Consider the following 14,397-nt stretch of genomic DNA (forward strand, 5'->3'; position numbering starts at 1 on the left):
GCCCGGTCTCCCTTTCCTTCTTCTCTGTTTCGGTTTCTGACTAACGGTCTCCCCTCGGATCCCGACGGGAGTACAGCAGAGCCGGCTCGGCGGAGCCAGGCCTGCGCCGGGGGGGAGGGGGTGAAAGCGATGTCAGGTGGAGACTCGGCAAAAAACCAAGTTTGCTTAAAAAAAATTCTGGCTCCTAAATTTTTTGGCTGGCTCCTAGATTCTGAACAACTTTGTCGACCCCTGGTAAAAAGCATCCAAATAATAAGAAACCCCCCCCCCAGCCCACACCTGTTTTTGAAAAGGATAAAAGAGAAAAAAAACCCAGCCCTCAACTGGTTTTGGAAATGGTTGGAGTGTGTATACATACACACACATAAGGGGGGGAGAGAGACAGGGATGGAAAAAGAGGAGAAGTGAGAGGGAGAAGGAATGAGGGAAAAAGGGAGGAAGAGAGAGAAATGAGAAACATGAGAGAGAAAAGGGGGAAAGACAGGAGAAGTACCCATAAATGAGACAGTGGTATAAATTTCAGGAGGGATGATTGATGATTGACTGTATTTATAAGGGGATGTTACATGGGATTGTATATATGAGGGGGTTATTTATGTATGTATGTATGTATGTATGTATGTATGTATGTATTTATTTATTATTTATTTATTTATTTATTAGATTTGTGTCATTTTGGTTGGTGGTGTGCCCCAGGATTTTGTAAATATAAAAAGTGTGCCGCGGCTCAAAAAAGGTTGAAAATCACTGGTATACAGTATATTTTTCCCGCCTTGTGTTTACGCCCAGAAATGGTACATCTTGGCTTCCGTAGCTCCGCCCATCAACCTCGGAGCGAGCTGCTTTCCCAGCGTCCCCTGCGCTTGCGTGCGTCTCTCCCTCCCCCCCTTGCCTCCATTCCGCCTCCTACTCGAACCCCTTCACTCCCCCCCACCGCACACAGACGCTCCGATCTTGGCCGCTCACCCGCCTTCGGAGAGAAGCGGAAGCCCCTCCCCTCCCGGCGTGAGGTTTTGTTCATTCCTCCTCCGGCCGCGTGCGCGGTGACTTCCGACCAGTAACCCCTCCTCCCCCCTCCCCCCCTCACCCGCGTCCCCGGCCCGGTCTCCCTTTCCTTCTTCTCTGTTTCGGTTTCTGACTAACGGTCTCCCCTCGGATCCCGACGGGAGTACAGCAGAGCCGGCTCGGCGGAGCCAGGCCTGCGCCGGGGGGGAGGGGGTGAAAGCGATGTCAGGTGGAGACTCGGCAAAAAACCAAGTTTGCTTAAAAAAAATTCTGGCTCCTAAATTTTTTGGCTGGCTCCTAGATTCTGAACAACTTTGTCGACCCCTGCCTTAGACTATCTATTGTTGACCTCTCCTAAGAGGTCAGAGTAAGGGGCGTGCATAAGTGCACCACAGTGCCTTCCGTCCCCTGTCCTAATGCTTGTTTTTTACTAGTACCACGTATATAGGTATCATTATATCTTTGTATACCACCAATATGTATTTGACGAAACAAATAAATAAAAAATAAAAATAAAATTTGAGGGTAGAAGTTGGAACAATTTATGTTCAGGATGTGAGTGGTCTGTAGATATTTTCATAGCTCGCTCTCTTTTTAAAATTTCATCCCGCTGAAGGAACCCCGTGATGTGGTTGGTAAATCCACAGTAACTGAATTTAAACATGCCTGGGATAAACATATACTGTATCCATCCTAAGATAAAACACAGGAAATAGTATAAGGGTAGACTAGATGGACCATGAGGTCTTTTTCTGCCGTCAGTCTTCTATGTTTCTAAAGGAACACTGCTGCCTTTTCACCCGAGCTAAATGGAGCTACCGAAGCAGGATGCTGAAGCAGATGGCTGAAACAAAAACACGCACACAGACAAAGAATAGCCCATCCTCATCCCTGCCAGTGTTCCCCCTTTGGCTTACCAGCCCGTCGATCTGCACTTGCTTCACCGCCGAGTCCCCCGGGCCCGATTTGGCTTTGGCTTTCCCGCTAACGACCGCTGAAGCTGGTGGGGCTGCGCTTCCTTCCTTACGAGCCGCCATGGTGAAAAAGAAGCCGCGAGCACACCGTCCGGGGAAGGGAAGAGGGTGGGGGAGCGTTGAGCCGGACGGGATCTTCCGGGTAACGGACTGGAAACACGACCCCGGAAAATAAGGTTCCGTCTGCCAGAAGCCCAAAAGTCAAGTTTAAACCGGCTTTTAGAAAAAGAGAGACCCTGCTGATTTCTTAGTAAAAGACACGATATACAGGACTCGGGGCAGCTGCATTACTATTACTATTACGTTATATTACAATTACTATTCCTTTTATGCCCAATCACACTTGGCCAATTAAGAATTCTATTATTCTATTTAATCGTTGCTATCTCCTCCCACTTATGACTAACTTGTTGCTTGTATCCTTACGATTTATATTAATATTTGTTTCTGGATTTCTTATTTGTACCCTATGACAATCATTAAGTGTTGTGCCTCATGATTCTTGACAAATGTATTTTTTCTTTTATGTACACTGACAGCATATGCACCAATGACAAATTCCTTGTATGTCCAATTACACTTGGCTAATAAATAATTATATTCTATTTTGTTCTGTTCTATTTCTATTTCTATTCTATTCTAACTGCAGGATGTGAGAAAATCTGCCTATGTGGGTCGCTAAGAGTGGAAAATCACTTAATAGCACTCCAGTCAATCGATTTGGAGTATATTTCGTTTACACGATTCTGGCAGTTCACTAATCAAGCAGTCTTCTGGGCACATCAGCCTTTTAAAAGTGATTATGAAGTAAGGGGGGGGGGGAGTTTCAAGAAACAGCCCTTGTCAATGTCAGAGCTAAATGAATAGCCTGGTTTTAGATAATGTATCTGCTCCCAATTGCCTGGGCAATAACGTATAGAATGAATGAATAATGCCAAATACTAAATATAATAAATGCTCTGCTTTTATTGCCAACCATAAGTTAAACCTTTTAAACTTTATTTTACGGAATATAGAATACATTGCGGATTTTTAATTTTTTTTTAATGAACACTTTACAACTTTCTACTCCCAGCAGCTTCCATTCCAATTTTTGCAGCCTGGTTCTCTAATTGCTGTCAGAACTCTTCGCCACGTGTTTCAGGAAGGTACACAATGCGCATGCGTCACCGTGGCTCGCCCCTTCCGTTTAAGCAAACAGGCCAAACTTCCGGTTAAAGAAAGGGACGACTGAGTTTTTTGTGAGTTCTCCTATGTTTCCGCTCCTTCGGCTCCCGTGATGAAGATCACCCGGCAAAAGCACGCCAAGAAGAACATGGGCTTCTACAAGTACAATTTTGGTTTCCGAGAGCCTTTCCAGGTGCTACTGGACGGCACCTTCTGCCAGGCTGCGCTGCGCAACAAGATCCAGATACGCGAGCAGTTGCCGGGTTACCTGGCCGGAGCCACGCAACTCTGCACGACGCGGTGAGGGAAAGTTGGGGGGGGGGGTGCCGCGCCTCGATTGGCTGCGAGGGACAGGAGCTCGAGACGCGTTGCGAAAGTGCGCAGGCGCGCTCTGTTTTTGGCTGCGCGAGCTCTTCCAGACAATGTAGCCTGGAAATGGCTGATGAGAGAGATCCAGGTATGGGGGGGCGGGACAATGGTTGCCGAGCAACGGTTAATGACGCGGGGGCCACTCCCAGAAATCTCTGCGAGGCGGTGAAAAGGATGAGGGCAGGGATCATGCACTGATTCAGCAGCGGTCTCTTTGGAGGCTGGTTTGGATTACAGGTAGTCCTCAACTTTGGCTCAGTGAATTTTTGCCCTATTTTACCACGTCTGTTAAGGCAATCACTGCAAGTTATTAAATTAGTAACAGGGCCATTCAGTGAATTTGGTTTCCCCAATGACTTTGCTTGTCAGAAGGTCCCAAAAGGATCCAGTGACCTTGGGACACTGCAAAGTTCATAAAATATGAGTCCAAGTTGTCAAGCATCCCAATGTAAATCATGTGACCGTGGGGATGCCATAGTGGTCTTTTAAGTGTGGGAAAATTTATTTATTAGATTAGATTTGTATGCCGCCCCTCTCCGCAGACTCGGGGCGGCTCACAACAGTAAAACAATTCAAGACAAATCTAATAATTTAAAAACATTTTTAAAAAACCCGTTATTAAAGCAGACATACACACAAACATACCATACATGAATTGCATAGGCCCGGGGGAGATGTCTCAATTCCCCCATGCCTGACGGCAGAGGTGGATTTTAAGGAGTTTATGAAAGGCAAGGAGGGTGGGGGCAGTTCTAATCTTGGGGGAGCTGGTTCCAGAGGGTCGGGGCCGCCACAGAGAAGGCTCTTCCCCTGTGATCCGCCAAACGACATTGTTTAGTCGATGGGACCCAGAGAAGGCCAACTCTGTGGGACCTAACCGGTCGCTGGGATTCGTGCAGCAGAAGGCAGCCCCGGAGATATTCTGGTCCAATGCCATGAAGGGCTTTATAGGTCATAAATGGTTCTAAGTCCCTTTTTTCTGTGCCATTCTAACTTTGAACAGTCAATAATAATAATAATAATAATTATTATTATTATTATTATTATTTATTAGTTTTGTATGCTGCCCCTTTCCGCAGATTACGCAGACTAAATTAACTGTAACTGTAATGTAAGTTGAGGACTACCTGTATATATCCATGTGGCTTCGATTAATAGAGTTAGAATAACAGCCTTACATGATCTCAGGGGTTTTAAATTTAGAGAAGGCTCTTGCTTGGGGAGTTTTAGATTCAGATTGGCAAACCAGTGACATAAACAATAAAAAAACTGTCAGACCAAAAACAGATGAAATAAATCACGTAATGAAATAATATTTGATGGGGGGTTTTTATTTCTTGATATTGTTTTGCCTTTTAGTGCATACATATGTATTTAATTTCTTCAGAATATATTTAACTCCCTCTATATATATTTTAAGAAATTTCATTCCATCCTAAAATATAAGAAATAGAGAAAATCCTTGCTTAGTGCTCACTTGTTCATCAACCATTCAAAGTTACAAAGATGCTGAACAAGATTTACGGCTATGCCTTGTATTTGTGGTATCCCCATAATAATGTGATCATAATTTGAATTTTTATCTGGAGTTAGTTTGATTTCACCTTGATTCCAAAAAGACATTGGCACCTGCCATTTATGAGATTTGTTTATAGATATAGACTTTGATATAATTAGGCTTCCTGTTATAATAAATTTGTTGTGCTTCTTTTTCTTACCATATTTCCCTTTTAGATGTGTGTTAAAAGAATTGGAATGCCTGGGAAAACAGCTGTATGGTGCAAAACTAATTGCACAGAGATTTCAACTTCGCAACTGCTCTCATATCAAAAATCCAGTGGGTGGTTCAGACTGTCTATTGTCAATGGTCGAGGATGGTAATCCACACCATTATTTCATAGCTACACAGGTAAATGTATTTCACTTGAATATATTTGAATAAAATATCTTACCTGTGACCTGCACTAAAATTATTAAATTTCTTCTACCTAACCTTGAAAAACTGTCATTAGACTTTGTTCTGATTTCAAGAAAAGACTCCTTATTGCTGCAATGAATTCACTACTTACCAACTATACTGCTCAAAAAAAATAGAGAACACTCAAATAACACATCCTAGATCTGAATGAATGAAATATTCTCATTGAATACTTTGTTCTATACAAAGTTGAATGTGCACAACAGCATGTGAAATTGATTGTCAATCAGTGTTGCTTCCTAAGTGGACAGTTTGATTTCACAGAAGTTTGATTTACTGGGAGTTATATTGTGTTGTTCCAGTGTTCCCTTTATTTTTTTGAGCAGGGTACTTATGTTTAATTGTTATGATAATTTGCTGTCTTACTTGTGTTACATTTACATACACTTTACAGCTATTACTCTTACAATATTAGGTTAATTATATTTCAAAAAGCAAGGGAATATAATTGCATTTTTTTCTGTGAAGTGTATTGTATAGTATGTACTCACCTGCATCTTGTAACACACCCTTTTTACTTTGTATTTTATTTTTAAAAAAAATAGGATCAGCACTTGGCCACAAAAATAAAGAAAAGGCCTGGAATCCCTCTGCTATTTATAATTCAGAATACAATGGTTCTGGACAAGCCTTCCGCCAAATCTTTGGCTTCAATACAAGCAATGCACACAAACCAGCTTATTCCAGAGCACCATAAGAAGACCATTACGTTTCTGAAAGAAAAAGAAGGTCTTGTGAAAACTTCAGAACCCAAAAAAAGAAAGCGGAAAAGGGCTGGTGGGCCAAACCCTCTCAGCTGTCTGAAGAAAAAGCGAAAAACTGAAGAATCCCAACCATCGTCCACTTCTAAGAAAAAGGGAAAACAGAAGCGCAGTAAAAAGAAATCAGACACTATAACTGCAGCTGTCCAAGATATGAAAGCATAACATTATTCTGAATAGTTGATGTGCATTTCCATTTTGTTGACTTTGGATATATAGTTAATGCTGTTTGAATAATAAATCCTACTTCGTTTTCTTAAAAAAATATGGTTTACCATGTTGGTGCCATAAGGGAACTCTTCACAAATTTTTAGTCTTCTCATTTCAAAGAAATTGTGCACATCTTTTAAAGTGGCAGCTGGTGTGTGTGTGTGTGTGTGAAACATATTGTCTGCTGATAATAAAAAGGGAGACTAGTATAGATCTATTTCAAACTATTTTGCTCTCATCAGCTAGCCATACCCTTGCCGGGATTTGAACCTAGGGAGTCTGCCTGTACACCTCACATTCTGTAAATATTTAACTATATCTTTTCATGTGACAATACTGAAGAAATGGCCCTTGGCTACAATGTAAAGTAATGAGTTTACAGCTATAACAGTGTGAATGTACTGTCCCCTCAAAACAACGCAACACACAGACATTAAGGTATAAACTGCCGGCAACAAAAGTGAGTACACCAATAAGTGATAATGTCCAAATGGGGTCCAAAAGTGTCAATATTCTGTGTGGCCACCATTATTTTCCAGCACTGCCTTAACCCTCTTGGGCATAGAGTGCACCAGTTTCACAGGTTGCTGCTGGAGTCTTCTTCCACTCCTCCATGATGACATCACAGAGTTGGTGGATGTTAGAGACCTTGCGCATCTCCACCTTCCCTTTCCTGATGCCCCATAGATGCTCAGTAGGGTTTAAGTCTGGAGACCTTGGCCAGACCATCACCTTTACTCTGTTTCTTTAGCAAGGCACTGGTCATTTGGGAGGGGTATTTGGGGTCATTATTTATTTTATTTTATTTATTGTTAGAGTTGAAAGGGACCATGAAGGCCATCGAGTTCAACCCCCTGCCCAAGCAGGAACCCTATAGTACACCAGTCAAGTGGCAGTTCAATCTTCTCTTAAAAATGTCCAGAGTGTTGGAGTTCACAACATCCGCTGGTAGGTTGTTCCATTGGTTGATCGCTCTGACCGTCAGGAAGTTCCTCCTTATCTCCATGTTGAATCTCTCCTTGGTCAGCTTCCAGCCGTTGTTCCTCATCTGGCTCTCTGGTGCCCTGGAGAATAAAGTGATCCCCTCCTCTCTGTGACATCCCCTCGTATACTTGTAGACTGCTATCATGTCCGCTCTGGCCCTCCTTTTCTCTAGGCTATCCATGCCCAGTTCCCTCAGTCTCTCTTCGTAAGTCTTGGTTTCCAATCCCTTAATCATCTTGTTTGCTCGTTTGCACCTTCTCCAGAGTTTCAATGTCTCTTTTGAAGTGTGACCAGAACTGAATACAGTACTCCCGGTGTGGTCGGACGAAGGGGTAGTAGAGTGGTATTAAGACTTCCCTGGTCTTGGAGTGTATTCCCCTGTTGATGCAGTTTAGGATTATGTTGGCTTTTTTTAGCTGCTGCTACACATTGTTGGCTCATGTTTAGTTGATTGTCCATCAAGACTCCAAGTCGCTACTGCTAAGAGGGGTTTCTCCCAGGTTATATGTGTCCAGGGTTTTTTCTGCCTAGGTGAAGCACTTTGCTCTTGTCGATGTTAAACGTCATTTTGTTGGTGTGGGCCCACTGTGTTAGTCTGTCTAGGTCTTTCTGTAATTTGAGCCTGTCTACTAGGGTATTGGCTACCCCCGCCAGCTTGGTGTCATCTGCAAATTTGATCAGTTGCCCTTCTATTCCCTCGTCCAAGTCGTTGATGAAAATGTTGAAGAGCACAGGGCCCAGGACTGAACCCTGTGATACCCCACTGCCTATGTTCTTGCATGTGGATTTGGAACCGCTGAGGACAACTCGTTGGGTGCGGTTGGTCAGCCAGCTATTGATCCATCTGCATGTGTTGTAGTCTATTCCGCTTTTTTCTAATTTGTTGATTAGGAGATAATGGTTGACTTTGTCGAAAGCTTTGCTTTATCATGTTGGAATACTGCCCTGCAGCTCAGTCTCGGAAGGGAAGGGGTCATGCTTTGCTTCACTGTCACAATATGTTTATTCATGGTTCCTTCAATGAACTGTAGCTCCCCTGTGCCTACAGTACTCATGCAGCCCCAGACCATGACATTCCCACCACCATCTTGACTGTAAGCAAGACACACTTGTCTTTGTACTCACCTGGTTGCCACTACATACACTTGTCACCATCTGAAACAAATAGGTTTGTCTTGGTCTCACTGGACCACAGGACATGGTTCCAGGAATCCATGTCCTTAATCTGCTTGACTGCAACAAATTGTTTGCAGGCTTTCTTGTGCATCGTTAGAAGAGGCTTCTTTCTGTGCAAATCAATTCAATGTGGCATGTTGCAACCCCTGCAACCTCTCCTTGCAATGCTGGCAGCAGTCATACAACTATTTCCCAAAGCCAACCTCTGACATGTTAAACCACTGTATGGCCTTGGCCACCGTGCTGCAGCTCAATTTCAGGATCTTGGCAATCTTATAAGAAGGATGTCTTTATGTAGAGCAAAAATGTGTTTAAGATCCTCAGTTCATTGCCATGAGGTGCCATGTAGAATTTCCTGCGACCAGTATGAGAGAATGAGTGATAACACCAAATTTAACACACCTGCTCCTCCTTCAAACCCGAGACCTTGTACCACTAACAAATCACATGACACGAGGGAGGGGAAATGGCCCCCCTGCTATTTAATATCTACATGAAACCACTGGGTGAGATCATCCAAGGGCAGGTATCATCAATACACTGATAATACCCAATTATACATCTCCACCCCATGTCCAGTCAACAAAGCAGTGGAAGTGATGTGCCGGTGCCTGGAGGCTGTTGGGGCCTGGAGGGGTGTCAACAAACTCAAACTCAACCCAGACAAGACGGAGTGGCTGTGGGTCTTGCCTCCCAAGGATAATTCCATCTGTACGTCCATTACCCTGGAGGGGGAACTACTGACCCCCTCAGAGAGGGTTCGCAACTTGGGCATCCTCCTTGATCCACAGCTGACATTGGAACATCATCTTTTGGCTGTGGCAAGGAGGGGGTTTGCCCAGGTTCGCCTGGTTGATTGATTGATTTGATTGGATTTGTATGCTGCCCCTCTCCGTAGACTCGGGTGCTATCCCCTCGGTGCACCAGTTGCGGCCCTATTTGGACAGGGAGTCATTGCTCACAGTCGCTCATGCCCTCATCACCTCAAGGTTCGATTACTGCAACGCCCTCTACCTGGGCTACCTTTGAAAAGTGTTCGGAAACTTCAGATCGTGCAGAATGCAGCCGCGAGCCATCGTGGGGCTTCCAAGATTCACCCACGTTTCTTCAACACTCCGTGGCTTGCATCGGCTGCTGATCAGTTTCCGGTCACAATTCAAAGTGTTGGCCATGACCTTTAAAGCCCTACATGGCATTGGACCAGAGTACAGTGATCCCCCGATTATCGCGAGGGTTCCGTTCCAAGACCCCTCGCGATAATCGATTTTTCGGGATGTAGTGGTGCGGAAGTAAAAACACCATCTGCGCATGCGTGCCCCTTTTTCCATGGCCGCGCATGCGCAGATGGTGTTTTTACTTCCGCACCTGGGAAGACCCAGCAGCTGAGGAGCCACCTGCCTGCCCGCTTGTCCGCCGCTTTTCCGCTTGTCCGCCGCTTGTCCACTTGTGCGGCCGCCGCTTTTCCGCTTTTCCGCTGCTTGTCCAGCCGCCGCTTTTCCGCCCGCCGCTTGTCCGCCGCTTTTCCGCCCGCCGCTTGTCCGCCGCTCTGGGAGTTGAAGACCCAGGGAAGGTTCCTTCGGCTGCCCACCAGCTGATCTGCTCGGCAGCGCAGTAGCAGCGAGGAGCCGAAGATGGGGTTTCCCCGTTGCCCATGCAAAGGGGAAACCCCATCTTCGGCTCCTCGCTGCTACTGCGCTGCCGAGCAGATCAGCTGGTGGGCGGCAGAAGGAACCTTCCCTGGGTGCCGCCCGCCGCTCGAGAGCAAGAGAGATAGAGAAAGAGAGAGAAGGCAAGAAAGAGATGAGAGAGGGAGGAAGAGAGTGTGAGAGAGGAAGAAGCAAGATAGAGAAAGAGAGAAAGATGAGAAAGGAAGGGAGTGACGTCATCGGGTGGAAAAATCGCGATATAGCGTTTCGCAAAGATCGAGATCGCGAAACTCGGGGGATCACTGTACTTCCAGAACCACCTGCTACCGCATGAATCCCAGCGACCGATAAGGTCCCACAGAGTTGGCCTTCTCCGGGTCCGGTTGACTAAACAATGTCGTTTGGCAGGCCCCAGGGGAAGAGCCTTCTCTGTGGCGTCCCCAACCCTCTGGAACCAACTCCCCCCAGAGATTAGAACTGCCCCCACCCTTCCTGTCTTTCGTAAACTACTCAAGACTCACTTATACCACCAGGCATGGGGGAGTTGAGACACCTTCCCCCCCAGGCTTTTTTATACTTTGTTTTGTTTGGTATGAATGTGCTATTTGGTTTTTTAAATGATAGGGTTTTATATGTTTTTAATATTAGGTTTGTTCCACTGCTATATTGTTTATTGCTGTTGTGAGCCGCCCCTAGTCTTCGGAGAGGGGCGTCATACAAATCTAATAAATAAATAAATAAATAAATAAATAAATAAATAAATAAATAAATTCTTGGGCTGCATTTGGACATTATCACTTAGGGGTGTACTCACTTTTTTTGCCAGCAATTTAGACCTTAATAGCTGTTTGTTGCGTTGTTTTGAGGGGGACAGCACATTTAGGGGTGCCGAGGATTTTAACATTTTTCCCACAACATAGCCAGACAAATACTAAATATAGTGGCACTATATAATGGTTTAACACAGTTTTTATTAGAAAAGTTATACATAACAGCAACTATTTCCAAGAATATTAACCTTGAAAAGCAACAAAAATGGACTAACAATCTTTAACAAGAAACTAAGGACCTTCTCTATAATCAAACATTCAAGTTATCTACAATGTCTCTTTGTACAAAGGGGGAAAATCATGGTTGTACAGGCACATCATGTCAAAAATAAAGTTGCAGTAGCTATTTTATACAATTATCTTTTCTCAAGGGTTATTAAACCATTGCAAATTTTAAAACATTCACATAATTTTACACGTGGGCATATACTCAATCTCAGTCCCAAACATTTAATCGTTTCACAAAAGTGCCAACATTTTAAATCAGAACCTTTAATTATTATTATTATTTAATTTTGCTAAGAAATGTTAACATCTATCCATCCACATTCACATGATTTCTGGTTTGGCCTGATTCTAGTAATAATAATAATAATAATAAAGTCTTTATTAAAAAAAAATAGTAAAAAACCAAACTGGGAGTTGTTTGAAAAGATATTCAGTGTTCATTATTGGAAAACACCCCATTACAAAAACTGTAAAGGTAGCCAGGTCTAATAATACTTATTACACAACAAGATTACTTTTAATAAATGCAAGTTTACCTGCTTCTAAAATATACATCTGAAGCCTGCTGTCTTTTTAGGGACAATGTTGTCCCACATAATTATTAGTTAATTTATACAAATTTATCTTGCTCAAACTCTTGAGACCCACCTAGTTATCAGCTTCCCAAACCCAAATTGCTTATAATCTAACTGTATGACATTTTATGTACATACAATCCCCTAAGAAAAGTAAACACTTGAGGAGGTTTAATCTCAAATGAGGAAAAGCTTAATCAAAGTAGCCTGCCCTCATAGCTACCTGATACCAGAGGTGGACCACTCTGAAAAGGAATGTAACATCCACTACCAGAAATGTTTTGCACATGGAGCAAGCCCCAATTTTTTTCTTTAAAAAAGTTTTTCCTACAGATATCCAATTGTATTTAAGCCCTAGAGCTGCTTCAATTATTCTATATAGAAAACATGGCACAGCAAGGGCTCCTGCCTACTAGGCACTGGCATTCACACCATGGCAGCTCCAAAAGCACCACTTGGTAGTAGGAAGATGACCAACACTGATGCAAACAGCGGGCAGGCAAAAGTAACTCGTACAGGGAAGAAAGCTCAAAATGTTAGATCTATTTGGCAAATCAGTCATGAAATAAAAAATTGGCCATTACTGGGTCTTCTGGAATTAAAATAATATCCTGTTTTAATATTATATTGGGGGGGGGGGGGAATCATCAGTCATAGTTAGATGCACCATTATTGCACAATTCTGCTTTGAATTGGATTTTTATTTTAAAAAAACACTTCATAAAGATCCTTGAGTACTTTCTCATCTCTGCAGCTGGAATTCAAGTCATCCAGTGCAGAAAGGTTACTAGAAATGCAAAAGTGGTAAAAGATAATAGAAACCCCTCCCCAGACACAAAAAAAATTACTGTACATTGACAATGAAACCTAAATTTCTTCCCTTCTGGGCCCTGCACATGGGACAATGTGTGAGCACTAATGATGCTAACTATACGGTAAGCCAACCATTCAAATAATATGGAATCTGGGACCAGGAGCTGCAATGATATCACTATACGGTTCTTCCTGTGTCAACTCGATAGCTTGTTGCTTTTTCAGTACCAAAAAACTGTAGAATTTTGCTGCTGCTTGTTTGCGGTTTGTATTCCGACACAACTCAAGCAAACTGATAGATTTTTCTCCAGTCTTGGCAAGGGCTCTCTGAAAATACAAAAAAATTGTTAACCATTAGAATTTCTGACCCTCATTCTAAATGTTTGTTAGTGCCAAGCAATAACAAGAGAGCTTATAAAATGTTCATTACTGGAAGAGCTCTTGCACTCAACTACAGCCTGAAAAGCTTAGATCAGGGGGTGTTCAACCTTGGCTATTTTAAGACCCATGGAGTTCAAGTCCCCAATCAATATACCATATGTTTTGGAGTATAAGACGCACCTTTCCCCCCCAAAAGAGGTTGATAATTTGGGTGTTTCTTATACTCTGAATGTAGCTCCCCCCCCCCCCAGCCCTAACTAGCTGCTAACGATCTGCCCAGTTCTTACCTTGCAGGTTCTTTCATTGTTTCTTTCTGGGAAGAATGTTTTCCAAGCCCTAAGTCTTTCCAGGGTTTTTTTCATTGCTCTAACTTGCTCTGAATAAGTTTCTTTCCAGCCCTAACCAGGTGCTATGTTCCCTTACCAGCTTGAAAGCTCTTTCACTGCTACTCTCTGTGAAGAATGTTTTCCAAACCCTGTCTTTGTAGGGGTTTTTTTTTCATTCTCTACTTGCTTCAAATGTTTCTTTCCTGTCCTAACCAGGTGCTAACAATGTTCCCAACTCTTACCAGATTGCATGCTCTTTCATTGTTATTCTCTGCAAAGAATGTTTCCCAAGCCCTAAGTTTTTGCAGGATTTTCCCCATTGCTCTACTTGCTCCAAAGGTTTCTTTCCAGATGCTAATGATGTTCTCAGCTCTTACTGGCTTGCAAGCTCTTTCATTGTTACTCTGTCTTAATAAAGTTTTTTTAAAGCCCTAACCAGGTGATAAAATAATGTGCTGAAGCTGACCACACTAAGGACGTTAGCCAGATGAATACCCGGCAAGCAGATTCTTTTCCCTATTTTCCTCCCCAAAAACTAAGTTGTGTCTTATACTTCAGTGCGTCTTATACTCCGAAAAATACAGTAGCTGACTGAGAAATTCTGGGAGTCGAAGACCAGAGGTCTTATTGACCAAGATTGGACCTCTGGCTTATCTCTTCAGCAGACAAAGATAATCCAACATTTAGTGAAAGAGAGAGATTGTGAAAGCCTTTATTGAATTAAGAAAAACACACTAGAACCAAATGCACAACTCCTCTCAAATTAGGATAAACAATACTATTTCTACGTACGTGGGATTCACAAGCTTCAATAAAGAACAATATAAGAAAGTGCTCACTAGATTACAGATTAAGTATGTGCAACCAAGTCTTTTTTAAGGAGATGCCAACACAATACTAAATTTCTCCATAAACCCTGAAACACCTTTCCACTCTGGATCCAAATAGCTGCCAATCACTGTTGCAAAGCATTT

The 14,397-nt window shown here is 43.1% G+C and overlaps 3 protein-coding genes across 5 annotated transcripts in view; 1 reads left to right on the top strand and 2 right to left on the bottom strand.

Moving 5' to 3' along the window:
- The window catches only part of EIF3H (eukaryotic translation initiation factor 3 subunit H), a 142,421-nt gene extending 140,263 nt beyond the window's left edge, over positions 1–2,158 (bottom strand). The window contains exon 1 of the mRNA XM_070748230.1: positions 1,923–2,158. Coding sequence (XP_070604331.1) covers positions 1,923–2,042 — 120 coding nt within the window. The 5' untranslated portion in view covers positions 2,043–2,158. The remainder of the gene's footprint in view (positions 1–1,922) is intronic.
- Positions 2,159–3,130: 972 nt separating this feature from the next.
- On the top strand, positions 3,131–6,561 carry UTP23 (UTP23 small subunit processome component). The gene is made up of 3 exons (XM_070749247.1): positions 3,131–3,446; positions 5,250–5,424; positions 6,039–6,561. The coding sequence occupies exons 1-3, from the start codon at positions 3,259–3,261 to the stop codon at positions 6,417–6,419; spliced, it is 744 nt and encodes a 247-aa protein (XP_070605348.1). The 5' UTR covers positions 3,131–3,258; the 3' UTR covers positions 6,420–6,561.
- Positions 6,562–11,221: 4,660 nt separating this feature from the next.
- RAD21 (RAD21 cohesin complex component) overlaps positions 11,222–14,397 on the bottom strand; it is a 30,942-nt gene continuing 27,766 nt past the window's right edge. For all 3 annotated transcript variants that reach the window (XM_070748231.1, XM_070748232.1, XM_070748233.1), the window contains one exon: positions 11,222–13,043. In XM_070748231.1, coding sequence (XP_070604332.1) covers positions 12,852–13,043 — 192 coding nt within the window. In that variant the 3' untranslated portion in view covers positions 11,222–12,851. The remainder of the gene's footprint in view (positions 13,044–14,397) is intronic.

Source organism: Erythrolamprus reginae, chromosome 3 (assembly GCF_031021105.1).
Source record: "Erythrolamprus reginae isolate rEryReg1 chromosome 3, rEryReg1.hap1, whole genome shotgun sequence".
Lineage (NCBI taxonomy): Eukaryota > Metazoa > Chordata > Lepidosauria > Squamata > Dipsadidae > Erythrolamprus > Erythrolamprus reginae.

What these genes read in the sequence shown, in the direction of transcription:
- UTP23 (XM_070749247.1), top strand. Translation starts at nt 3,259, where the DNA reads ATGAAGATCACCCGGCAAAAGCACGCCAAGAAGAACATGGGCTTCTAC. An exon ending in ACGCAACTCTGCACGACGCG is followed by an intron (nt 3,447 to 5,249) that starts GTGAGGGAAAGT and finishes TTTCCCTTTTAG; the next exon opens with ATGTGTGTTAAAAGAATTGG. An exon ending in ATTATTTCATAGCTACACAG is followed by an intron (nt 5,425 to 6,038) that starts GTAAATGTATTT and finishes TAAAAAAAATAG; the next exon opens with GATCAGCACTTGGCCACAAA.